The 25,055-nt window shown below is 52.8% G+C and overlaps 7 protein-coding genes across 7 annotated transcripts; 5 read left to right on the top strand and 2 right to left on the bottom strand.

The window, feature by feature from the left end:
- Nucleotides 1-88: 88 nt before the first annotated feature.
- TGME49_236000 (ferredoxin, putative) lies at nt 89-4,474 on the top strand. Its single transcript, XM_002368944.2, has 5 exons — nt 89-1,331; nt 1,926-2,027; nt 2,776-2,855; nt 3,283-3,326; nt 3,945-4,474. The coding sequence occupies exons 1-5, from the start codon at nt 654-656 to the stop codon at nt 3,992-3,994; spliced, it is 954 nt and encodes a 317-aa protein (XP_002368985.1). The 5' UTR covers nt 89-653; the 3' UTR covers nt 3,995-4,474.
- TGME49_236010 (prenylcysteine oxidase) lies at nt 4,465-8,939 on the bottom strand. The gene has a single exon (XM_002368945.2). It carries the CDS (start codon nt 6,759-6,761, stop codon nt 4,926-4,928), a length of 1,836 nt encoding a protein of 611 aa, XP_002368986.1. The 5' UTR covers nt 6,762-8,939; the 3' UTR covers nt 4,465-4,925.
- Nucleotides 8,695-11,796, top strand: TGME49_236020 (BT1 family protein). The gene has a single exon (XM_002368946.2). It carries the CDS (start codon nt 9,124-9,126, stop codon nt 10,939-10,941), a length of 1,818 nt encoding a protein of 605 aa, XP_002368987.2. The 5' UTR covers nt 8,695-9,123; the 3' UTR covers nt 10,942-11,796.
- Nucleotides 11,797-12,800: 1,004 nt separating this feature from the next.
- TGME49_236030 (hypothetical protein) lies at nt 12,801-14,609 on the top strand (the record flags this gene model as incomplete). Its single annotated transcript, XM_018780448.1, has 6 exons — nt 12,801-13,025; nt 13,329-13,381; nt 13,556-13,603; nt 13,906-14,007; nt 14,271-14,330; nt 14,531-14,609. 6 exons carry the CDS (start codon nt 12,801-12,803, stop codon nt 14,607-14,609), a joined length of 567 nt encoding a protein of 188 aa, XP_018635807.1.
- A 1,139-nt stretch (nt 14,610-15,748) lies between these two features.
- Nucleotides 15,749-19,181, top strand: TGME49_236040 (fructose-1,6-bisphosphate aldolase). The gene is made up of 3 exons (XM_002368948.2): nt 15,749-16,697; nt 17,113-17,221; nt 17,544-19,181. The coding sequence occupies exons 1-3, from the start codon at nt 16,485-16,487 to the stop codon at nt 18,521-18,523; spliced, it is 1,302 nt and encodes a 433-aa protein (XP_002368989.1). The 5' UTR covers nt 15,749-16,484; the 3' UTR covers nt 18,524-19,181.
- Nucleotides 19,182-19,197: 16 nt separating this feature from the next.
- On the top strand, nt 19,198-21,725 carry TGME49_236050 (fructose-bisphosphate aldolase, putative; the record flags this gene model as incomplete). The annotated part of the gene is made up of 3 exons (XM_002368949.2): nt 19,198-19,376; nt 19,721-19,860; nt 20,364-21,725. 3 exons carry the CDS (start codon nt 19,198-19,200, stop codon nt 21,341-21,343), a joined length of 1,299 nt encoding a protein of 432 aa, XP_002368990.1. The 3' UTR covers nt 21,344-21,725.
- On the bottom strand, nt 21,372-24,558 carry TGME49_236060 (hypothetical protein). The gene is made up of 2 exons (XM_018780449.1): nt 23,987-24,558; nt 21,372-23,240 (listed from the first exon to the last, which is right to left on the bottom strand). Exons 1-2 carry the CDS (start codon nt 24,149-24,151, stop codon nt 21,882-21,884), a joined length of 1,524 nt encoding a protein of 507 aa, XP_018635806.1. The 5' UTR covers nt 24,152-24,558; the 3' UTR covers nt 21,372-21,881.
- Between the last annotated feature and the right edge of the window lie 497 nt (nt 24,559-25,055).

The raw sequence follows: 25,055 nt of genomic DNA on the forward strand, positions 1-25,055 counted from the left end.
CCACAGCGACGTGCTCTTCCACGGACCTTTTTCGTGCCAGAACGAGGTGCTGCTTCAAAGAAGAGAACCTTTCGACGGGAAACGCAGAAGAAAGTGAAAACAGAAACTGTTTTACTTCGTGTAAACTCGACGTCGGTCCCCTCTGCGGTCCGACGGCGTCCCTGCGTCCAGCAGGTGTACATACACCTCGCTCGTGGTCTGTTGGGAACACCGCTACGTATCGATCCCAGGGTATTTTTCGGCTGTTTGATTCACACTCGCGTCCAGAACTCAAAAGCTTTCTCTGCTTTGTGTCTCGGCTGTGTCGCGCAAAAACGCCGTTTTCCGAGTTGTCGCACCGTCGAGGGCATCTGGAGGCGAAGTACTTCCGCACTGCCACCGTGTCCGCGAGTCATCGGGTGTATGCACACCTCAGAACCGTCTCCCATCGTCGCCTTCTTTGTGTATGCCAAGGAGCAGAACTGTTTTCAGTTGTTGTCTCTTCGTTCCGCTTTGTCTCCCTTTTCTCGACTGTCGTGGCATCCCGTCGTTTCCTAACGAAGTGGAGACTTCTGTTCGCGGTTCGCAGGAGGCGAGTCTTGGACGACGCCTGCCGGTCCTTTGGCCACTCTGTGCTCTGGAATTTGACTGGTTCTGCTCCCCAAGGACCCAGAATGATGGGACAAATGCAGTCTCTTTCTGCTGGCGGAGCCTCACTGCTCGCTGACGGCAGTGTTTGTCGAAAGGCACTTCTTGCGGCGATTCTCAGTCCTCGTGCCATCGGGACTCTGCGTGCATCATCTGACCTTCGACCGCTGTCGCCTTTTCTCTCTCAGCCTTGTTCTTCTTTCTGCTCTTCGTGTGGTGCGAAATATGTTCGGCGCTGGCCTTCTTTCCAGTCCGTTAACGCCGGGATGTCTCTAGGCTCCTCCGTCGGTTCCTTCCCGTGTATTCCGTCTTCGGTGTCGGCTTGTACTTCCTCTCGTGTTTCTCCGCGGTTTGCTCTCTCCAGCTATTCCGCTTTATCTCCTTTTCTCTCTTCTTCCTCGCCTCCTGCAGTGGCGTCTCCCACCGCAGCGGCGACCCGGGTGAGTTCTCCCCCCTCGGAGACTCCCAGCAGAGAGTGGGAGGCATGTTCTACGAAGAGACATCTGTGGTTCTCCTCCAAAGACACCCAAGAAACACCGGCAGATCGCGAGGGAACGGCGGCTGACGTGAACGAAGGGACAACGGCCGGATCTAGCCAAGCTTCAGAGAAGCGAAGCGGCGACAACGACACACAAGCCCAGGGACCTCCCGTTGTGACGTTTACCAGCGCCGATGGCCAGACGGAGCTGCAGTGTCCGTACAGGGTAAGATGGGGAGAGAGGCGAGAGAGACAGACACGCCTTCACATCCGCGCAGTTGCTTCTTTCGTTTCTCCCGCTTCCATTCACGACGAAGATAGCTGACGCTCTTTCGAGCTGAGGAGAGGCAGCGCTGTGTTTCTCGCGTCTTCGCGACTCGCTGATCCAGCGGTTTGTTGCTTTCGCAAAGGTTCGCTCTGAGTCGAGTGGGTATCTCAGGTTTGTAAAGGGTTCTCTGGGGCGTGTCGATCATCCGGATTGGTAAGCTCGGTGCTGCTCAACAGAACCACGGCAGAGCGAACTTTCCACAGTTCAACAGTTCCACGCAACTCACTTGTGCATCCCGACAAAGCGAGAAAAGAAATGACTGCACAAAACAGGAAGACTTTGATTCCAGCCTTCAAAGGCTGCTCACGGAATCCGGCCCGTGAGCATGTGCAGGCCATACCCAGATGCGTCACACTGGAAAGGGAATCCTTGCGACAGTTACTGCTTCGAGACCGATGTTTTCGTCCCTAAAGAGGACGCCAACGGTACGAAGGGATGCACACCTGCCCCGAAGACGCTCGGCTTCTCTCTTCCCTGTTTTTTCGCGCTCAGACCGGGCAAACTGTGTTGATGGTAGCGTTTGAAAACGACGTTGGCATCGAGGGCGCATGTGGAGGCCAGTGTGCATGCAGCACATGCCACGTTATTCTGAACGTAAGTTTCGTTTTCTGGAGGACGGAAACAGACACAGGGCGTCGGAAGAGCTTGGTGTGAGCTGCTTTTTCTTCTCGCGCGTCTGGTGGTTCGTGAGCCTTCGAAGGTGTAAAAACGGAATGCGATTGCGTATACCGTTTTGGCTGGGGATTTCTAGGTTTCTTCAATACAGTGGCTGTTTATTACTCACCAAAGGCGGACGAACGTATTCCCTAAGAGACTTTTCTGCATGACTCACTGGTTCGTACAGATCGTGACCGAGTTGGAACATTTTTCGTGAAACGTGGAACTGACTTGACAACAAATCTTCCCCAAGAGTCTCAAGTGTGAGTCTTGAAATAAAAACAGAACGGCAAGGCAGTTCCCTAGGAACCAGATGAAGTTTTCCGTCTCCTCTTCTCTTTCCGTGTGATTCCGGTGCGTCTCCACCTTCTCTATGTTCCTCGGATGCGTGGGACAGACAGGTTCTGCTTTTTGAGGACGCGTCGTGTCTGAGACGTTTCAGAATCTTTTCGCGATTCCTTCCGCCGCGGTGGCCGTCGAGATCGCTCGGAAGTTTGAGGCCTCTGAAGGAACGAAACGTGAATCTGAGCATTTCTTGCGGTTAATCTTCACCACTGTGAAAGACGTTGCTTACGGGTGGTTGTGTCCTCTATCTAAATGTGCGGGTTTCAACGCGAAGTTGCGAAAAGGAAGAGGACAAAGAAAATCGAGATGTTCTTCCGTCGCACTTCCTGTGCATGGACAGGCGGCGGACTTCGCTAAGTTCCCTGAGGCAGACGACGATGAGCAGGACATGCTCGATTTGGCTGTACATACAACAAACACGTAAGTGAGGCGGGAGGCCGCGACAGCTTTGGTTTTCCGTCTCATGTGTTCTTTGTTTGTCTCGCGTGTTCGATGCCGCAGCTCCGTCGTTGCTGTCGGGTCTCGATGCGGGGTCTTCTCCTCTCTGCTGGGTGTCTGACGTAGTTTTCCTCGCCGTGTTGCCGGCTGTTGGTGTTTCTTTCGGCTGAAGATTCCTTTCATATCCAGCGAGACAGGCGCAGAATAGACGACTCGCTGTGGGATGCTGTCCCGTTTTCAGTCGCTGTTGACTCTTCTTCGCAAATGCATTTCCGTCTTGACTCCACGCCTCAGTCTCGATTCAGAGACAGACGCTCTGATCTCGGTTGTGGCCCGCGGCTGTCTTGCGCTGCGTCACCAATTGTTTTTTCAGTTCTCTCGAACGTTTCTTCTCTGCATCTTTCCGCAGATCGCGCTTAGGTTGCCGGCTGAAGCTCGGAGAAGAACACAATGGTAAGGCGAGAGCACCGGGTCGCTGTGAAGCCTCTTCAATCTCCTCGCTTGTTTTATTGGCAAGTGCCTCTCTCCGCGGCTATCTGCACTTTGCACGTCTCTATCTTTTCTTCTTTTCTGCCCGTTAGAGGAACAGCTGTTTCGCGCCGCGTTCTGTGAAGCGACCGTGCGCGGTTGGTGCTATTCTCTCAACGTGTGAGCTGGGTCTTTTCCAGCGAAACCGAGAAATTGCTGAGTAACGTTCCTTTCCCGACGCGGGCAGCCCTCGTCTGTATGCTGTGTACGTACACCTAAAGAAGTGATATCACAGGGAACCGTGGACGACCTCTTTTCACGCCACGCGTTCTCGGTAAGAAGGAAACGTTGACGTTCTTGAATCCTTCTGTTGCGGCAAGAAACGTCGAAAAGAACGTTTCAAGAGAAACAATCTTCCCCAGTCGCACTTCGCCGCCTGAACTGTGTACAAGCAGAATCGAGATTCGATGGTGTTTCTGATCGGCAGTCAGCATGCGAGACGGGTGCGTGTTCCTGTTTCCTAATTCGCGTTCTCCTTCTTCTCGAGGTGTATCTTCCCCTCTTCCGCTTCCCACTGTGCGTCGGTTTTTCTGCTTCCCGCAGGTGTAAAGCTGCAGCTGCCAGTGGCAACGGTCAACCAAATGTACCGCTGACACTGAAAATGCAGATGGAAACATGAACGTTTTGATTCTTGAACACTCAGGGTTGGAGGCAGCGGTTATCGCCCAGTTATTTGTCGAATGCCACGGACGACGGGGGAGGCTGGGGGTTCCTCCCGTCTCGTTTTAATACGTATATGTTTCCGTCCTCCTGCCAATCTGGGTGGTGTTTCTTTAAATTTGAGAGATGTGTTGTTTTGCCGGGGCCGTCGACAGCGGTGAGAAGCGAAAGGTCGATTCGGCTTCTTCACCCAGGCTACGAGCTAACATTTGAATGCCACCCAGGTGGCTTTGCTCGTCCCGCATGCCTCGTGGGCAGAGGCAAGGAAGAGTCGGGGGAGCGCTGCCTGGAGAAGACGCACTGTTTTTTTGATGCCGGTAGAGTCATGAATTTGAAGAAGAGAGAACGCTGTGTATTGTGTGCGGTCGGGCATGTTCTTTGCCCGCAGAAACCGTCACTCTTTTTAATTCAGGTGGTGTCTTGCACCTGTCGACTTGGAATCGTTGGTGCGCGAGTGTCTGTGCTTACTATTGGGTTGTGGCTCGTAAAGGAAACTTTGGATGCGTCGGCGACACGTTTTGCCCAAGTTCGCAGCGTGAGACGCAGGGGACACATCGCTTTGAGACAGAGTCAAAAGCCACGAAATGCGTCACGGGAACAGCGGCGAACTTTTTCAAAACACGTAGACACGCTTGAATTCGGTGTAAACCTGGCCCGGGATCTTTGACCGGGATACGCCACCACGAAGACACGCCTCACGTGATCCGTGCCACGAAGCGCAGGGTTTGCTGCTTTCGTTTACGGTTCCTCAGAGACGCTTCGAACTGCTGTTCATTCGCTGCTTCCTTCACACGAGTTACAAACAAGGAATTCAGAATGCAACGAATAAAACGCGAGCTGGGCTGCGACCCAGCTGCGGTGTATCTACACCGCAAGGGCATTCACCAGAAGGTGTGCGACATTCCGTGAGGCCATGGCTTGCCCCTCCATGCAGGAGAAAACTCCCTCAAATCCATTGGGATAAAACACGTTTTCCACCAACTGGAACGTCGTGGGGTTGACTTCAGAGTGCCTCTGATTCCCCGCTTTGTCATCTTCTCTGGACTCCTCGGCTGAAAGATTCATTGGCCGCAAAAACGGGTATGCGAACCACCTGCGGCGGACGCTTCTGCGCAAGCCGCGGAACAGCTGAGAAAGGTCTTCGTCCGCCAGTTCCCGTCCTGTGGTCAGTTTGCAGATGAGGGGTGGTTTCCTGACTTTCTCCTCCTCTGCGAGGCTGCGTCCGCACCAAGAAGCATACAGCAACAAATCGTTTTCCTTCAACTCGTGGTGGCTCTCTCGTGACGTAGTAAACGTCGGTCCGCCTGTTGGGTTCAACGCACTGGTGCGTCGTATGCCCTCCGCAGCCACAAACGTTACAAAGACCTCCTGGAACTTTCGCGGAACAGGAAAGCGAACTTTCTTCAATTCACCGACTTCGTTTCTGCTAAAGATGGACAGCCCTGACAGCTCGAGGGGCGTGGCAATGACAACGAAGTCGTACGCCTGTCTTTTTAGGTAGTCTCTTGCGTCGACGGGACAAAGGGAGTCCGGAGCCTTTAACCTGAATGTTTTCCCCGACTGAGACTGCCACTCACGCCGGCTTTCCCGTTCTTCGATGCTTGTAACGCGGCAATTAAGAAACGTGTGGTCGACGAACGTTTCCATGAGAAAGCTGACCACATCGCGACCGGGACGTTTCTGTTTGTAGAGATTTCCAATCCCTCCTGCTAGCCCGACCGCCCCTGCCAGAGCGTGCACAGAGGTTCCCTGTGTGTATACAGCGCGGACTACGGCGTCAACCATGTTGTGAACTAAGGGGGCGGGGTAAAGCGGTCTGATGAGATCTTCCAGCTTCTGTTTCAGCAGTGTCGACAAATGCACCGCACGCATCATGTCTACCGCCGTGTGGAAGGCGGGAACAAACCTGCGCCTTTTTGTTGGCCATCGCACGCCTGAGACGCCTGAAGACTGCTCGCGTACCGGATGGCTTTTCCCCGAGAAATCAATACACGTCTGCAGTCCCAAAAGCGGGTATAGATGCTGCCACGAATCGGCCAGGCCCTGCAAGATGTGTGCCGCAAAACGGGAAACTTCGCTGTTTATGTTAAAAGCGGAAGCCAAATTGACTGTTACTACATTGTCTCCGTCAATAAGACGAATGGGTGCATCTGGAGGATTGATATGCTTCAAAAACTGAGGTCCCTGGTTCGAAGAAGCGGGTTGCTCTACTTCGTCTCTCGTGCCCTTTGCAAACAGATGCGCGTTGACGAGTTCATGAAACTGCACCATCCATGCGTTTGTCTCGTGAATGTCTGCACCCCCGAGTTCCACGAAGGCGCCCTCCAGTTCTGCATAGTCCAGTCTTCCCCCTAACCTGTCCTTAGCCTCGAAAAGGTCGATGACCAAGCGTCGACCAGCTGTCTTCTCGTCTGATCCGCCGAATCTGTTCTCTGCGTCTCTCAGATGATCGAGGTTCTCCAGGTCGCTTTCCAACATTCGCAGAAACGCCGCAGTCGCTGCACCAGAAATGCCTCCCCCAATAATTGCCACCTTTGCAGGGGCAGGCGACGCCCCGCAGTCATTGAGCTCGAAAAGGCATCGAGGGAACGAAGCGGAATTGAAAGCTTGGAGTGGTGTGCCTTGTGCTAGATTTGCGGACGAAGGGTAGGGGGAAACGTACATAAACGAAAGCAGAGTCGTTAGCCGAAACCAGAGCATGGTGACGATTCTGAGCAGAATGGCAACACGCAAAATCGTTGAAGACTGGTGTCCGCAAGAGAACGTGTGCACAGACCTTCAGCGTAGACTCTACTGGTCACCGGAGCGCTGAGCACACTGCGGCCTCCTGAGACGCGGATATGAATTCCCGTAACGGAGAGTCAGCCAATCAACGCCGCCGAAACAGCGAACCAAAAGGGGATTCCACTTCAGCACAACGCCAAAACTAGGATTCACGAACCCTCAGCAAGTGGTGGTTTTACGGAGTACAGGAAAGCACGGTAGCAGGCTCACGAGACGTGCGTTCCCTGGCGAGCGACTGATGTCTTCCGACTCCTCTTGGACCCGATGACAGAGAGTCCGCCCGCAACATCGTAAAGCGACAAGAACATGCATATTGTCGTGCTGGCTCCCCCGACGAGGTCGCCATAGAAATGATGTTCTTCTACGCCTTTTGAAATGGAACAAAGTTTTGTGGCGGGTGCGAAGGTATATAGAGAGTCGCCTTTAGCTGTATATTTTTTCCACCGACACACTTGCCGTTGCACGGACCGTTCATCAAGTAAACTGAATGTCATTTGAAGGGCTCAGCGCTTAATGGAATTTGTTTGAAACGCTTTTTTTCGTTCCTTTTGGATAAGCTGAGCAAGATTGACACGAGAGAAGCGAAGCCAGTACGGTGCCATCCTTATGAAGGCGTGCGCTAATTTGCGGCGACCAGCGATAATTCCATCGCACTTAACAGGTGACAACAGGAATGCAGCGAAGTGCTGGGTGCCAGAGGTCATTAGTATCAGCATGTGTGTCATCGTCTACTGTTGCTAGAATTCTTAACGATCCGTTGACAGCGTGCGCATCGCTGAAGTGGGAATCAAAACATCACCATCTTTCCTGTGGGAGAAAGAAAGAAAAGGTACCGGTTTGCTGCCTGATTGACCTGAGCTGGCCAAGAGTCTGCTGTAGTAGAGCACGTGTCTCACCGCAGGCCCACCAAAGTTGACGTCTTTGTAGACGAACCTTTGGGGGTGCAGACATTGTCTAAAGCAGAAGGCACTAGAGAACCTGAAGGAAGAGTGTGCAGTTGCAAGGCTCGTTAAGCCAGCTGGCGGACTAAAGAATTTTCCCCCCAGTCGCTTTTGGGACGTACTACGCTCAGTTACACATGTTGCAATGGAAATGCAAGTACTGTGTCACCAGTGGTAGGATTCTTTGCTGCCCGGTCTTCAAAAACTTTCGCAGCTGATTCTGGTTACCAACAACGCCAGTGTTGAAAATGTAGATGAGGGGACACCGAGGCCAAAAAGCGTAAAAAGCAAATCTACAAGTTTGTGAGTATCATGAACCATCCAGATATCTCAACGCCGTTTTCACGAAAACCGATCAGCGCATTCTCCTACAGATCAGCAGATTGCTAGAAATGTTGGCAACAGCGAAAAAGAAGCAGTATCTCTGCGAGAGGCAACCGAATGAGACAGAACATCTTCGTCTTAAGTGTGCCACGGCAGTCGTTTTTCCAGCCAGCTGGCCGTCGCTATATTTCTCATGGAGTGAATATCTGCTTGCTTGTGGTGTCGTTTCTTTCCATGTACCTGATGAAAGAGTGTGCGGCCGTGTCAATTTAACGATTCTGTCAACATCTACTCATTAACGGCCAATATATGGACAGCGCAGCCTGTTTCGAGCGGGCCAAAAAGCAAAACGTAGAGTTCTCACGTTGTCTGAAAAGTATTCTCACGTTCTCTGGGAACCGACAGGAGCCTTGTTGGCTTTCGGGTCACGAGCAATTTCTTGGTCGAGCTAGAACACTGGTGCTTTTAGATTTTATCGCGTTCTTAAGTGGTCCTCGGGAAAAAAAGATGGTGCCTTTTTTGTCCTTGATGGATCGCTTGCCGTCATCTCTTGAGGATCTGTTCTTTTTGAGGCACATCATCTCAATTAATCGACGGTCGTTTGTGGGGAAACCTGAAGACTGCTATACGGGCGAAAGTGTATATGGTCAACGTTATTTTTGCTGTTGTATGCCTCATCGCGCGTCATGTGTTGCCAGGGTGTGAATACGTGTGATCTGTACTATTTGCGAGATTCTCGTTCACGCGATGAGCGACCATTTTTACGCTGCATTATATACCAACTCAACCTCACGTAAATGACACAATTCTGTACACTGATGACACTGGGATTTCGGAGAGCCCTTCTCTGATATATAGAAAACTCATGCAGCAGATCACATTCTTCAGCGCTGAAGAACGTGGATGTGTAGGCTGAAAAACTTGTTCCGTGGAGGAAACGTTTTCTGGCACATGAAGGCCTCTCGGTTTCGACTGTTCCGGACGAAATTTTCCTTCGAATCAGGCACTCCATCATGTCGGCTTGTGGTGCACTGAGATGCATCTTGTCGGTGGTGTGGTACATGCGCTGCTTGCCTTTGCTGACAGCGTTGAATCCTCTGCATCTTTGTTCGTTCCTATCGCGGGTCATTCAACATGGAGGAGGCAAGTTCTTCGTTTTGCTCATTAGCGTATACATGCTAGTTCGAGGGGCTGTAGGAGGAATGGCGCAGGCCGCGTTGCTTCCCTACTTCAGAGAGCGGAGCTATGATGCTATTGCATACCAGCGTGTAGATGCGATAGCAAACATTCCGTTTTGTCTGAAAGGGCTCATGGGTTCTCTTAGCGATGCACTGCCTCTCGGCGGGTATCGAAAGAAGTACTACATGGTATTAGCAGCGCTGGCAGGTGTACTGGGAGTATGTCTCTTTTCGTTTGTGTCGGACACGTTCAGCACGAGACATATCTGGCTTGCTACTGTCTCCATCTTCCTCATCTTTTTTGAAATAGCCACTTGCGAGCTCATGTGCGCCGGCATGTATAGCGAGCTCATGTCAACTAACTCTACAGTCAAATCTGATTTTGTCACGTTCGCCTTCTTCAACTACACAGTCGGCAACCTCTTTGGCCGCGGCATTTCCGGCGTTATCACTGACGCGGCCAGTGCCCAGACTGTGTATCGCGTGGCCTTGCCTTTGGCTGCACAGGTGCTAATTCCTCTGACACTCAACTTCATGCCAGAAAAACGTGGACCCTTTTGCGTGGCGACAGAAAAGTTACTAGAGAGTCGAGGCATGTTTCTCATGGCCCTCATGGTTGCCGCTGTTTCCGTGGGTCTAGCGATCGTGAGTCTGACTTCGATCGGGGGGTTGGCTTTTGGTTACTGCATTTTCGGCTTTGGATTCTTGTCGGTGCTTCTGTTCCGCACGTTACCACTGCGAATGGCTAAGTGTAACATGTATCTGTTTTGCTGGGCTGTTGGAAATATCTCGATATCGGGGGCTCTGGATTACTTCTTCACTGCCGCTCCTGCTTGTCTGCCGGACGGTCCCCACTTTGACTACAAATACTACTCGACGTACACAACACTGCTTGGGGCACTTGCAACACTGTTGGCCTTGTGGGGTTTCCACAACTTTCTAGTCGAGTGGACCTACGTCCAGGTGGCTTGGGTGACATCCGTTGTGAAGGCGCTGGCAGCTCTGTTTGATTACATCATTGTGCGCCGACTGAATGTGCTAGCAGGCATTCCGGATGCTGCGATCTACTTCTTTGGGGATGCAATTGTCGTCAACCTTATCCGTACCCTCCACAACGCGCCAGAATACATGTTGATCGCCAAGCTCTGTCCCCGCGGCCTGGAGGTAACCGCTTACGCCATTCTCGACGGCATCAGCTACGCTGGATACAACATAGCAGCGCAAGTAGGGGCGTTATTGACAAGCAGAGCTAATGTGGCCACTACAGAGGCTGAAGGATGCGACTTTTCAAATCTCGGCATGCTCGTTCTTGCAACACAAGTGGCTGTCCCCATTTGCCTTGCACCTTTGGCGTCCATCCTACTCCCTCGTGTCCCCATTTCGGCAGACCTCCCTTCCGAGGAGACTCAGTCACCCGACAACCGAGAGCGCTCACCCACGGTCGACCGAAGAAGTACAGAAGAACTGGATGAAGATGAAACCCACGTGCTGCATCAACGCGCGTGCAATCGCGCTGCCGCTGAATCTCAGGCGGAAGCTCGGAACAAATGCACGAGTCTGTCAGCAGTCCATCCGGCTAACTCTGTGCCAACAGAGGTTGACAAGCAACCGCTTCAGTCAACAGAAAAAACTTGTGATACCTCCACTACATAGGAAGTAAACTCGTTATCACCGGCACTAATTCTGCTACGTATAGATTGGTAGTGGTTGGTTCACCCTGTTAACTACATCGGTGATCTTGGCGTCAGTGCTTATCTATGCTAGCGTCACCTGGAGTTGATAATGCACCGGCGATCTCACGAATGTTTTGTTCGCAATTCATACAATCTAGTCAGTGGATGTGGTATTACTTGGGCGTATATAGAAAAAATGATATTTCAAAGCATTATATGTAGTCATATTCCGCATACATCCTATATGGTAGATGTATCTTACTGCGGAGTGGTTCTTCGCTTATTCTAAACCAACACTGTTAAATTTCTCCAGCGTTTCAAGTGACAGGAGCATTTGTGCCAGGGGTGTCTGTCTTTTGGTTCATCCCGAATGCTCTATAGACGAATGTGGAAAAATTTGGACGGAGCGTGCAATGAGGGCATCCGACTATCCAGCGGCACCGTACTTAGACGAGTTCTGCTCCTCGAGAAGAAAGGCTGGTCCGAAATCCTCACTCGACACCTCTCATCCTAACAGAACGTGGACAGGAAGCCATTCTATCTCGTGAATGCATTCAGAAAGCAGAAATGTGTATCCTGGGGGTCGGGAATCACCCGCTGGTCGCACGATGATGACAGATTTTCAGAAATGTGACTCGTCAAATGCCACACACGTGTGACTTTGATTCAAAGTAGTTCCTCTCCCCACCTGAATCTCCCACTAAGTTTGTATCTCATGCCAAACAAACCGTGGAACCGTACCAAAGTTGTGCGCGGGGGGGGGGGGCGTTGGAACCAGATCCGGATTAGAAACGCAGTTATTCAGTGAGCCTGACAGGACAAACAGTAGCAGGAAACGAAATTGCTGTTGGCAGTACCTCGACTTACGAAAGGCGAAGTAGTCACAAAGGACACCGTTTCAGATTTTGGCAATAGGCTGACGGGCGGTGCTCGACTCGCATGCGTTTACTTCTCAAGCGAGCTGTCGGCAGCGTCGCTGCTCCCGCTTTTCTTGTCTCCGATCCTTGCCAGCTGAATGAAAATACTGGTTCTAAGACTGAAAAACCGTACATAAGGATTGAGTGGAGTCATATTTTTGTTCCGACTGCACCACCATATCTAAAGGAGGCAATGCATCGTCCTTGAAGTCCTTTTTTTCCCAATTGTACCCGCTAATCTTCGCGGCGCGGATTCTGGGCAGACGGCGAACGTCTTTCGTACTGCGACTTTGTATGTCTGTGTCTACCCTCAGACTCAAGAGAGTCGCTTGAGTAGGGCGAAGGGGGTAATGAAACGTATTTTCATTCATAGTGGCAACAAACCTATTTGATGCTGTTGCCACTCGTGTGAAACCAGAATCCATGGGCCACCTTGAACCTTCGCGGGTCACGCAATGCCATTGACAGCGTGTCCAGCGTCGTCCTGATCTCGTTTTCTTGTATTGTCAATTCATTGTGAACAGAGGAGATATCTTCAAGTCCCATCTCTAACTTGCATGTACCTTCAGTGTGTGTCTCGCACGTAACGCTGTGTGTTTGCGCTGGCCAATTTACCGCGGATTTTGTGCCGGAAAGACACGTCGCGTGAGTTCCGTTTTCCCCATGAATCTACAGAGTTATTCACTGTATTGAGCGGTGCGATTGTAGGCGTCTTCCCCTTTTTGCCGGATCCTCTCAGCCGCTTGTTATGCCGGCGATGTCTCCCCCGGCCGTCTCGGAGTTCCTGCACTTGCCCGCATTTCACCGACTGCCGGACCGTCTGTGATTCTTTTGTTCTTCGACACAAAACTGCACACATAGGACCACTGGTCAGTACACGGGGAGAAAGATAAACGAACCCACGGCCAAAAATTGTAGCCTGATGTCTCTCTTTGGAGTCGTCGTTCCGGGGCGGCCTTGTCTGGCGCCTACCCAGGTTACAGGCCAGGCACCTGCTCTCGGAACTTTCCAGTCTGGTCAGTGGGTTTGCGACCTGGTCAATCCGGGGGAAATTTCCGACCTCGTTTGTTTCCTGACTTCTCCTCTACCGAGCAACAATGAAGGGGCTGGCATATACTACAGTGTAGCGCCCTTCACAGACTGGGAGGTGAGTCTTCACAGTCAGTCCCGGGTGACATGGTGACCGCGTTATCCATTACTGCTGTACACCACCACCCCATAAAAGTCATTTAAATGGTTTCGTTTCAGTATACTCGGAGCTTCGCATGCTTCTGTACTCCAGGCTTAACGTATGTGTTCGTTGTTACTGAACTGTGTAGCCGCTGACAGAGAAGCTCTTACCGAGATTTGCAAAGGCGGATAGCGTCACTCTGATCGAGCGTTTCGGTAAGGGTTCCAGTCTCATTTAAAATACATCCTTGTGGAGTGTCGCGTTTTGTATCCTCTGCAGTTTATGGGAGTCATCACGAACAACCGGCCGAGCGTTCTGCTCTCTCCTGGGTGGTAAGGCGCCACTCGATGCCAGGGGTTCTACGAGGAAATGAGGGAAGCAGGAAAAACTGTATTTCGTGCACGGCTAAAGTCTGCAGGGGACGCACTAGATATATCTCGTCCAGGGAAACGCTGTACGTGCATTCGTGTTGTTTTTATCGTTGCTACCCTGTGCTGCCTCTGCAGGTCGCTCTTGCCTCAAGTGAACCAACAACCGATTGTAAAGCTAGGTGTGTAAGTGAATCCTCCGTCCGATAGCCACTTTTTCATACCTCTCGGCTTTTTCAGCGCATGTCGTGGCAACAAGGATAGCGAGGGAATGCCTACCAGTTCGCAGTGCCTCTTAGAGGTTCGTATGTTTCTGGGTGATCTAGTATCGTGCAAAGGCTGCCTCTATAACTAGTGAAGAGTAAGTGTCGTGCTGCTACATCTAGAACGGGGCTTTCGTCTTTCCCTGAGCGTTTCAACAGTCAAAAAGCCAGAACGGGGAGCCAAGGAAACTCTCCTGTGGATGTTGTCTTTGCTTGTTCCGGCAGATCGCTCGAAAGCGCTGAAGTCCTTCAAGAAAAGCTGTTGACCAAACCTCCCCCAGATGTGAAGAAGGAGTATGCCCGCCGAGTCGCCTTGAATTTGTACCGGTAAGCTAGAGCTCTGTTCCCCAGAATTCCGGTATAACGATAACGTGGAGAACTTCCTTTCAAGTGTTGGATGAGTAGATGGCGTGAGGCAAAAGTGTACGAGGACTCAGTTCAGATGAAGGATACAAATTGTCTTGTCAGCTCCTGTCCGTCAAGATTTCTCGGGCCAATACAGTCTCTGGATCGGAGCGAGCAGCGACATGAACGTGACCGCGTTTGCGCAATTGTGGACCAATGTACTGATCTTTCCGTTTCTCCTTCAGATACATCGAATCTTTTCAAGGAGGTGCGGCGATGCCTCTCCTGGATCAATGGTTCCAACGGTACGCCTAAGCTTTAGAGTTTTTGTAGGGTTTTCTGCTCAGTCGCCGTATGGGCAGACAACAGTGGACAAGCTAGACGGGGCACACAGGTGCAGTTCCAGTGCCGCTGGCGACCAGCCACGTACTGGAACGTTTGTGCGGAAAAACGCTACAGGTATTGCATTCACGAGTGCGGAAAAAATCCCTTTGGAATTATACAGGTGTGCATCCCATAATCCCGCATTCAAACATTCACGCTCCGCAAGACGGTCTCCGGACACTGCCTGCACTTGGCGTTAGCTGCGAAGAAGGTCGTCACACATGTGAAGGGTTGACCCTCGTTAAACGCGCGCATCCAGCATTTTGACCTTGTTAGTGCGACATGCACACTCTGGAAAGACTTTCTTTCACGTTATGTTCATGTCATAGGTTTGAGGCTCGATACCAACGCGACCCGAATTTCGTCATGAAGAGCGAGTGACGGCGCTCCTTGGGCGTTGTGCCTTCATTTCGAGAAGTCTTCACAGGTGTGGATTCGCGTTAATTGAGTGTAACGTCGCTACGGGGACAGCTGCTACGACGACAGTCGCACGCCTTCCTGGACAGGTTGCGCATTTTGAAGGTGCACACTCCACAGCGACTTGGACCAGAAAATTGGTAAAGGGAACCCATGAACCGGTGGAAGCGTTGAGGCGGAGCCCGGTCTTCTGCGTGGCAGTTTTTGCCGCCAGGACGTTTCTCTTTTCTCTAGGGGAAATTATCTATACCCTCCCCTGGAAGCGCGACTGCCACTCGCTGATCGCAGACTCTCGCTAATGCCCGGTTTTTGCGCACCAGGAACAGTGTCATCCATTTCCAGTGTCGGCCGTGCGAGACATATTCGCCGTTGCTCCGTCCCTCCGTTACGGGTGCTTTTTTTTGTGAAGAGAATCTTTTCCAGTGCCAGCCCAGATTTTCGGTGCCGCACGACCTGCTTTGTGGCAGTAGGAATCCGAAGTCGGCATGTTCCGTCGTGTGTGGGCAGATTCTGCGCGCCACCGCATTCTTCGTTTGTCGTCTGTCTTCTATTCTTGCATGTTGGACTATTCCTCCTGGGGGAAGTCGTACGTTCTGCTTAGCCCCTCTGTCACCCCTGCAGTCTCCACTGATTTCGGCGCACCACGCCACATCTCCGAGTTAAACTCTTCTCAGAGTTGTTTCACACGACTGTGCTCTCGAGCGTTGCATTGAGGTGCATAAGCGAACAGATGCAGAAGGTATGAACGCTGGTCTTCGTGAAAGCAGCCTTCCCCAATCGTGCATCCTAAACGGAGCTGCAAATACTGTTCGCGGGGCCGTCTTCTACCTCTTCAAAAGTAACACGGCGACTCCTAGCTTTTTAGAAGAAAGACTGCGGTGTTGTTGAGCGCAACACACGAAGCCGTGTCCAGCGTGTCTTCCAGCAGGTATGATGATGCATCTTTTTTTGGGTCAGGAACTTTCAGATGTGCAACAGCACTGGGCGTACGAAGAGTGCCCCGGACTGTCCACAGAGGGACCGCAGCCTCTTGTTTTGCAGCTTTTGTACAGCATCCCTTACGTGCGTGAGGAGTACGTGAGCCAGTGTAACTCCCGCGAGGCCACACCGTGTGCGTGCTTCCGCTTAACGCGGAGTTCCAAACATATACCATCTCTTCATCCACTTTTGCCGCGTGCCTCAGTAGAGCCACGTCCACAACGGACAACCCGATGGCCGTGAGCGACACCGTTTCTGCTCAGCCCCGAAAGTCCGCACACAACCTTCATACGAATTTAGCAAGATCTTCTCGGCTTTTGTCCTTTAGGTGTCGAGTATTGAATCACGTAGTCTGACCCCCAGAGTGATCTGCACGAAGTTACACACGCGGAGGAAATCGCACAGAGATAAGCTTTTTCATGCAACGGCTGTCTCCTTTAACAGGTGGACGGGGGGCCTGCAGAGAGGGAGCAGCAGACACAATTACACTACGTCGTGTACTGGGACTGGGTGGCAGGGGCAGGACAGTGTGACAGGGAAAACCGCGCACACAGACGTCGCAAACGAGAACTTTTTTGAAGGCAACGCCACGCCAGGTACCACCCCGTGTTTCAGTAACACAGTGGGGATCACATCCGTCACATCAGAGCGTGGGATCGCTTGCGCATGCCACTGGGACGATGCTTTGCATTGTAGAGCGAATTGCAATGCCAACGCGTGGTGTCAACCCCTCGGCGGCAAACGGCAAGCTCCCGCCGCGGACCCGGTCCGCAACGGGATGCAGAGTGTACATACACCCGATGGTAAAGTTCATATCCTTACTTTTTGCCGTTTTTTACGCACGATTCTTTCTGCTTTTTTGTGTACGCATTCAATCCACATTTCCCACCATGGTAAGCGTCAAAACCATCCAGGGGGAGCGACTCAGTGCGTGTTTCTGCTTGGGTGTCCAGTCGTCCCCGTACCACAATTGACTGCGTCCGGGTTTTTCAATCCTGTCGCTTTGTGTCCGCACGCTTGCACAGGTGGAGGGGCGCGCTTTCAGACTGTCTGCGTAGCATCTTTTTCAGGGTTTTGGAGCGAACGTTACACTCACACTGAGTGGCAAAGGATAAGGGGTCTCGTTAGTTTTTGTGGCGCGGCGGGTGCTCCCGTTTGCCGCCTGCCATCCCCCCCGCCCCCGGGCTGCGACGACAGAGACGGCACAGGCACGGATGTGTGGCTAGGCAGCCGTAGCGGACACATGTTGCACTGGATCTCTTTTCGCTATTTTAGGGGTGTCTGTGTGCTTGTGGTTTTTGTGAACAGTCGGGATACGGTCTTCCCATTTCCCAGGAGGTGGCCAAGGAGCTGGCCGAGAACGCCCGGAAGATTGCAGCGCCGGGCAAGGGTATTCTTGCAGCCGATGAATCCACTGGTGAGTTTCAAACAGTCTGACTTGCGCATCAAAAAGCGGCATTGTCTTTCCCCTTTTCTCCTCATCAGGATATTCATAACTGTACCGCTTGGAAGTCTGTAGCTTTAGGGTAGTCGCCGAATAGCTCCCCTGCGTGTGACCTCGTTTTGTATCTGTGCACACCTGTCGAGTGCAGTGAAAGAAGGCGGTGTTTTCGAGCCCTTGTTTTTACGAGGCAGTTTCTTGACAGGAGCGACTGGGTCATTTGCTGAACTGAGGCTGTCTTACCGTCAAGGCAGCGCGAGTAACGAATTTATGAACTGTTTTGTCGGTTATGTACCAGGCACCATCAAGAAGCGCTTCGACAGCATCGGAGTTGAGAACACCGAGGCGAACCGCGCGTTCTACCGTGACTTGCTTTTCAGCACTAAGGGTCTCGGCCAGTACATTAGCGGCGCGATCCTTTTCGAAGAGACTCTGTACCAGAAGAGCCCGTCGGGCGTGCCGATGGTAGACCTGTTGAAGGCCGAGGGGATCATCCCGGGCATCAAGGTCGACAAGGGCCTGGAGACTCTTCCGCTGACGGACGACGAGAAGGCGACTATGGGTTTGGACGGCCTCTCTGAGCGCTGCAAGAAGTACTACGAGGCAGGCGCTCGTTTCGCCAAGTGGCGTGCGGTGCTCAGCATCGACCCGGCAAAGGGAAAGCCTACAAATTTGTCTATCACTGAGGTGGCCCACGGCCTCGCGCGCTACGCGGCAATCTGCCAAGCGAATCGACTCGTCCCTATCGTCGAACCCGAGATTCTCACAGACGGCAGCCACGACATCACCGTGTGCGCCGAAGTCACCGAGCGTGTGCTAGCGGCGGTCTTCAAGGCTCTGAACGACCACCACGTTCTGCTGGAGGGAGCGCTACTGAAGCCAAACATGGTGACCCACGGCTCGGACTGCCCGAAGCCGGCGTCTCACGAGGAGATTGCTTTCTACACCGTCCGCAGCCTGAAGCGCACGGTCCCGCCTGCGCTCCCCGGCGTCATGTTTCTCTCCGGAGGCCAGTCCGAGGAAGACGCTTCGCTGAACCTGAACGAGATGAACAAGATGGGACCCCACCCGTTCCAGCTCTCCTTCTCTTACGGCCGCGCTCTCCAGGCTTCCTGCCTGAAGGCCTGGAAGGGTGTCCCCGAAAACAAAGCCAAGGCACAGCAAGTGCTGATGGAGCGCGCGCGCGCCAATGGCGAGGCACAGCTCGGCAAATACGGCGGCGGTGCAGGCGGGGCCGCTGCGGCTTCATCCCTCTTCGAGAAACGCTACGTGTACTAAACGCGTGGAGAGAATATCGGTGGATACACAACCGTGCTGCTCTGCAAAGGGATGAGAACGGATGCGATTTTGTCTTGCGCAGTCTCGTACCCGTGTTGAGTGTGCGCCGATGTGAAGCGTGATTCAGTCGCCGTGGCTCGAAACGAACGTGGAACCAGGGAACTTCGACGCAGGTAGACCACGGGGTGGAGAGTACGTCATGTTGCTAGAACGCAGCTTGTTTCCTGTCGGTGAAGTTTGAACGGTGGAAAGCTGCGCTGGACAAACTTGTATCCGCGAGACGAACGCAGTGCGTCTGCGGACAAAAACCGTTTTCCGCGGCGGGCAGCCGGCAGAAAGGACAGTGGTGTTGATGTCGCGGTGGAGGAACCTCGCAAAAGCCAGAGCCACCGTCGATGAAGCGTTGAACTTCCCGTGCATGGACAGCAAAACAGATTTACGCAAGAAATCCTGTGGGCCGTGGTTGCTGCAAGTAAAGTAGCGGTGCCTCGTGAAAAAACGCAGGATCTTGCACTGTTGAATGAGCCACGTGAAACTAACGAATCGGACAACTGAGTTGTGGAATCTGTAGCAGCGAGCTATGCTAAGACTTCAGCACAGTAGTGTGGGATGTGTCTGCCAGAAGCAAAGGGGGGTTAGTGTCCAAATTCGAAAGGGGGCTGTTTGACTTAACAATGCCACATTGGCAGTGGCACAACCAGTTTGTGGAGTCTTATAAAACGGTAGCTGCGGTCACGGGTCTGACACGATTTGCTGAGTCGCACTGTCGCTATTTTAGCAGCGAAGACTGGCCTTTCCAAGCAATTAGGACTGCGGCCGCATTCAACCAGATGCTTCCGGCAATCAGCACGAGGTGCGGTGTTACCTGTGGGGCAAATCTATTGGCTTGCCTCTAAATTTCGGTGCAGATCTTCAAGGATATTTACTGCGTATGTCTAGAGAGAGTTGTTTGTGTTGACAGTTATTTTTTACGCGAAGGTCTGTTCCAGCAACGGAAAGCAAGTGAAGAGTGATTTCCGCGGAGAAAATGGTAAGGTTTCTCTGTAGGAAATTATCCAAAAGAAACTAGTCTCGGAAGCTTTTTCACTGGTTCGGCTGTGTGCGTATGGCGGCTTCTCGCCAGACCCCATTGATACTTTTTTCTGCCAAACACTGACACGTCTTTTCGCCATGTTCAAACGCCAAGCGCGATGATAGGGTACGGAAACCGTGTGGCGGTGCGCCGGTCGTTGCTGAGCAGGTGAACATATCTCAAGAAATCGCGAAGGAGCTGGCGGAAAATGCGAAGGCTATCGCTTCGCCAGGGAAAGGCATTCTCGCCGCTGATGAATCGACTGGTGGGCGGTTACAGTTTCCTACCTGCTCAGAGTAACATCCCTACAATTACAGGATTCTGGAAACCCCATCTCTGTTTCGAATTGACGTTAAAGACGAATGCGCACGTGACTTTTGCACTAGCATATTCACACTGGTTAGAAAAGCACTGTCACGCAACCGTCGCTCCATCACAAGTAGAACTGGGAAGGAATCCCCGGATCTTAACAGCTTCTTTACACAAACGCATCATCTACGTTAGGGTTTTTCAAGGCCGTTGTGGGAAACAGCGCATTCGTTACTTGTTCGTGCAATCATGTGGAATCGCTGGTGGAGTTCAGACACTCCCGAATTTAGAGCGCAAAACGGCTTACTCTCGGGTGCAAACGGTTTAACATGTAGTCGTGTAACCCACTGACTGTGGCACCACGAGCAGCTCTAGCTGAGGTGAGACGTCTGGTGCGTCGTGCGGCACAAACGAATCACAAGGCCACCTTTTTGGAGCGTTTCGGCTGTTGGGTGACAGGAACAATCAAGAAGCGTTTCGACAGTATCGGGGTAGAAAACACGGAGGCGAATCGAGCAGCTTACCGTGACCTGCTTTTCACCTCGAAAGGCATTGGAAGCTACATCAGCGGGGCAATCCTGTTTGAGGAAACCCTGTTCCAGAAGAGCCCATCCGGTACATCTATGGTTCAGCTGTTGAAGAACGAAGGCATTATTCCGGGCATCAAAGTCGACAAGGGTCTAGCCACACTTCCGGGAACAGACGACGAGAAGGCGACTATGGGTTTGGACGGCCTCTCTGAGCGCTGCAAGAAGTACTACGAGGCAGGCGCTCGTTTCGCCAAGTGGCGTGCGGTGCTCAGCATCGACCCGGCAAAGGGAAAGCCTACAAATTTGTCTATCACTGAGGTGGCCCACGGCCTCGCGCGCTACGCGGCAATCTGCCAAGCGAATCGACTCGTCCCTATCGTCGAACCCGAGATTCTCACAGACGGCAGCCACGACATCACCGTGTGCGCCGAAGTCACCGAGCGTGTGCTAGCGGCGGTCTTCAAGGCTCTGAACGACCACCACGTTCTGCTGGAGGGAGCGCTACTGAAGCCAAACATGGTGACCCAAGGCTCTGATTGTCCCGCGAAGGCTTCGCCGGAGGAGGTCGCCTTCTACACTGTGAGAGCTCTCAGACGCACTGTGCCGCCGGCTTTGCCTGGAGTCATGTTTCTTTCCGGTGGGCAGTCAGAAGAAGAGGCCTCCGTCAATTTGAACGCAATGAACCGGATGGGACCCCATCCCTGGGCTCTGTCCTTCTCTTATGGCCGAGCATTGCAAGCTTCTTGCCTCAACGCGTGGAAGGGAAAACCCGCAAACAAGGACAATGCCCAGAAAGTCCTGCTGGAAAGAGCGAAAGCAAACAGCGAGGCTCAGCTTGGAAAATACCAAGGGGGGGCTGGCGGAGCTGCCGCCGCTTCTTCCCTGTACGAGAAACGTTATGTGTACTGAGAGGCTTTCGCCGTGTGCGGTGCACCGTGCAGAAGACGGGCGGCTTTTCAACACATCCACAGCGCGACGGTATTCATGAGATGGTGCCTGCTACCGCCACCTATATTTCTGTGCGATGCTTGGCGTGGAAACTGAGAAAAGCTAGTGCCGACATCCCAGAAACAAGACACTCGGAAATACGTCCCCCGTTTCTCCAGCGGAAGCTGTTGACCAGCGACATACGTCGACAGTTCCGTTTTTGCGATGCGTTTCAAGACGACGACGGACCTGTCTGCACTTTAGACTGCTCTCTGCAGACTTCAGTTGGCGCTAACCCGTTACAGTGTGTATGATTACGTCCTGAAAGCTGCGTCCACGTACAAATATGCCCTGGAGCTGGAAAAAATTCAGACTCGTTTTCCTATTTTACGAACGAGGCTGTCTAGACAGACTCACGGACACACTCCATCGGGCGCTGACGCTGTAAACCTATCTGTTTTTTCCTTGACAGTCGTAAGCAGTTAGAATCGCCGCCACAGCACAGTGCAATCACAAGCTTCTAGTCACGAGTACGGAACTGCATGCACTTTCGGAGATCTAGCTTCGGAACGTTCGGCGGCATCTTCGACCCAGACCTTCTGAAAGATGAAACGCCCCTCTCCCGACTTCTGCCCGGTCCCTCAGTGGCTGAAGCGGCAGCCGGTAGTCGTCCGGACTGTCTTGAAACGAGGGAGAATGGCATTGCCGACCCGTTTGCCTGGGGTTTCCGCGTCGGGACTGCCGGGCTCTGTGTTGCACGTTGCAGCGTGGAACGAGCGCCACACCTCGCTGCCTCCTTTGTGTTGGAGGTCGCAACGCCGTCAGCACTAGACCGACTCATCGGTCCTCGTTTCGGAGTCACGGCGCCTCCCAAAAACCCTGCTTGGCTGGTCGAGCGGAGCTGCCGCTGCGTGTGGCGAGTCGCGCTAGCACTCTGGGGAAACAGCGTTGACCGCAGAGCGCCAGATGCGGGCGTCCACTTCTCATGTTGCGCGTTTTGTGTGCTTTCTTTGGGCCGAGCAACGACAGTCCGGCGATCTGAAGGTTTCAGGCTGCAAGTGCGATGCGCAGGCGTTTCTGCGCGCCTCTTGCTGTCCCGGCCGGCCGACAAAAACACCTCTTGTCGCCTACCCTCTGGAGTGGCGCAGGAACCGAAGGTGCTCGATCTTCTCGATCCGACACTCCTGGCAACACCCGGCGCGGCGCGCCCCCAATTTTGGCTGATTTCTCCCGAGCTGGCAGTCGAACTCACAGCTGCCACCGCGTAGCCCCCCGCTCTACTCCGTGCGACTCGGGGAAACATTCTGTCCACACCTGGTCCGGTGCCACTACCTTCTTCAGGTTTTTTGGCCGCCGTTTCTGCATTGCCCAAACGTCTTCGTGGTGCTGCCGAAACGGTTGCACTCAGGTTTTCGTCGGCGACACGACTGTGAGACCTCAGCGTCGGTCGACTGAGCACTCGAGGCGGCATACCACGTGGTTTCGCCGCATCAGAGACCGAAAAACCTGTCACGAGTTCGCGGGAAAGAGCGTTCCACAACGCCGCAGGTTTCCGCTGCGGGGCACGAGCGGGGGATCCCCCTTTGACTGGCGGCCGAGACACAGAGCGACACCTTCTCGCCGTTCGATTGGTCGGCGGCGGCGACGAACTGTCGGATTGACGAGCAGAGTCGCTTGACGCTGTCGTCGAGCTCCTACTTCTGTTGCCTTCGGCAGTTTGCTTCAGTGAAACAGACGACAAACTTGCGCGAACCAAACCAGCGTTGGTGGTTCGGGATTTGGCACCTGGCGCCCTTTGCCGGGTGCCATGCTGCGACGCGTTTGAGTGGAGTTTGACGCCGAGTGTCTGGTGGAAGCAGTCCAGCAGTCCGCCCTTGTTCTGTACACGAACACGGACGCGTGCCAGGCGGCAAAACACCGTGTTGATTTCTGGAAAGCGAACTGCGGACTCCCAAGGAAACTTCGCAGCCCTCAAAGAAAAACAGAACGAAACGTTGACAGCAAACTCGGCCTTCCTGAGGCAACTAGGTATTTCGAGTCGAGAAAAGTGGTTTTCCGACGGGAATACATCGAATGTTCTCTCAACGAGTAGACAAGAAATCGCCGCGCCACACACGTGGGCAACCGATAGTCTGTTGGGGTACGTGCCGGAATGCGAAACGACGGTTTTCCAGGAAACACACGCTCCGTTTAACTGCCGACAATTTTTGACAAACAATCCTACTTCCGACACACTGATCTGGTAAACCTTCCGCTTGCCGTGGACCTACATTCACAGTCTGTGCAGAATGCCAACTCGTGACTGTGATACCCAATAGATCAGAGATCGAAAGAAGTTGCTTGAAGCGATAAAGGAGAAAAAGGGTTCGGCCGCAAAACCAAGGGGCTGAATCGACAGAGCGGAAGTTTTCCCGCTTGTTGCCAAGCATTCATTACGCGCGGAGAGCGGCAGACAAAGAAGCGACTAGTGCCTAGCGTTCTTCAGAAACTGAATTCACACGGATACCTGGAGGTCGTAACAGAGAACTTGAGGATGAAACGCGTCTAGACAGAGACTTCAGTAGGCGCACATAGAATGACAGACAGACAAGCTTTCCTGAAACACATCGACAGAGGAAAACTTACTTGCAGGCGGTTAAGCTCGAGAGGAACTCCGCAGCTGTTGGCGTTGGACAAATACCTCGCAACTGGCTGAACGACCTTGCCGGCCTCCCTCGCGACCTCGAGGATCCCGCTGCTGTGCGTCGCCTCCCTCAGACCCTCACTAAAATGAAGCGGCAGGATATTCATGGCGTTTGCCACTACAAATGAAAATTGCTACACAGCGCGAGTCAATTCAGAGTGCACTTGAGGCCGAACACAGAAACGCAAGGCAGTTCGGAACTCACATACCACGTGGATCGAAATCGCACTTCGCTCCCGTCACCAAACAGCGGTCGTTTCTGCTAGGTAGACTTCGCAAAAGCCGCAGCAAATTTCCACCTGTGGCCAGTAAGAGTCTTACCAGGCCGTTTTCCCGCCATAGACGCACATATCTGGTGCGCGGACAACGTGGTACTTTCGCCTTTTTCTAGGCACCGAATGCCCGCAGAAACCGCTTCCGAACGAAACTACACAAGCCTTTCTGAGAGGGAACGCAGGCGGAAATTTTCCAGAATCGAAGTGCAGAAAAGGAACGACGCTCGGCTTCTGCAACGCTGGCAACTCGGAGTGGCAACCGGGGGCGGGTCTTTCGATACGGCAAGTTTCCTTGATAGCTAGCTGCTGGTTTTGCGGAAGACACAATCGTATGTCCGCATCTGGTTTCGACGCGCTTTCCTCGTGTGGCGACAAAGATGCAGCTGCGACACTCCCAGGAAACGCGTGTCTCAGATCCATCAGGGAGACCAAGGAAAGTGGAGACTGCAGTTCTGCTGTATATTTTTACACAGTTTCAAATGGTAGCGTTTTCTAGGGAACACATCATCAGCAAACAATGTTGTCAGAGCTCAGCTGCTGCGTCTGCAGATACTGCAGTTTCTTCAAAAGCGCTTGCTGAAATATATCCGTTACGCAGACACCACACTGCTCCTTTTCCGACTTTTTGTGTCTACACTGGAAGAATTCATTTCCTGCAGTTTAGAGACACTCGAACTCGTTTTTCACAGCTTTTCCCTCAATGTCTTCTGTACGGTCTCGGACAACACCGCACATG

The sequence above is a fragment of the Toxoplasma gondii genome, chromosome X (genome assembly GCF_000006565.2).
Source record: "Toxoplasma gondii ME49 chromosome X, whole genome shotgun sequence".
NCBI classification, from domain to species: Eukaryota; Apicomplexa; class Conoidasida; order Eucoccidiorida; family Sarcocystidae; genus Toxoplasma; species Toxoplasma gondii.

Coding starts and splice junctions, on each gene's coding strand:
- TGME49_236000 (XM_002368944.2), top strand. CDS start 654: ATGATGGGACAAATGCAGTCTCTTTCTGCTGGCGGAGCCTCACTGCTC. Junction 2,028..2,775: donor CATGCCACGTTATTCTGAAC/GTAAGTTTCGTT, acceptor GTGCATGGACAG/GCGGCGGACTTCGCTAAGTT. Junction 3,327..3,944: donor GCTCGGAGAAGAACACAATG/GTAAGGCGAGAG, acceptor TGCTTCCCGCAG/GTGTAAAGCTGCAGCTGCCA.
- TGME49_236010 (XM_002368945.2), bottom strand. CDS start 6,761: ATGCTCTGGTTTCGGCTAACGACTCTGCTTTCGTTTATGTACGTTTCC.
- TGME49_236020 (XM_002368946.2), top strand. CDS start 9,124: ATGTCGGCTTGTGGTGCACTGAGATGCATCTTGTCGGTGGTGTGGTAC.
- TGME49_236040 (XM_002368948.2), top strand. CDS start 16,485: ATGCTTTGCATTGTAGAGCGAATTGCAATGCCAACGCGTGGTGTCAAC. Junction 16,698..17,112: donor AATCCACATTTCCCACCATG/GTAAGCGTCAAA, acceptor TTTTGTGAACAG/TCGGGATACGGTCTTCCCAT. Junction 17,222..17,543: donor TGCAGCCGATGAATCCACTG/GTGAGTTTCAAA, acceptor GTTATGTACCAG/GCACCATCAAGAAGCGCTTC.
- TGME49_236060 (XM_018780449.1), bottom strand. CDS start 24,151: ATGAATATCCTGCCGCTTCATTTTAGTGAGGGTCTGAGGGAGGCGACG. Junction 23,241..23,986: donor TCGAGCTTAACCGCCTGCAA/GTAAGTTTTCCT, acceptor GTTCGTGTACAG/AACAAGGGCGGACTGCTGGA.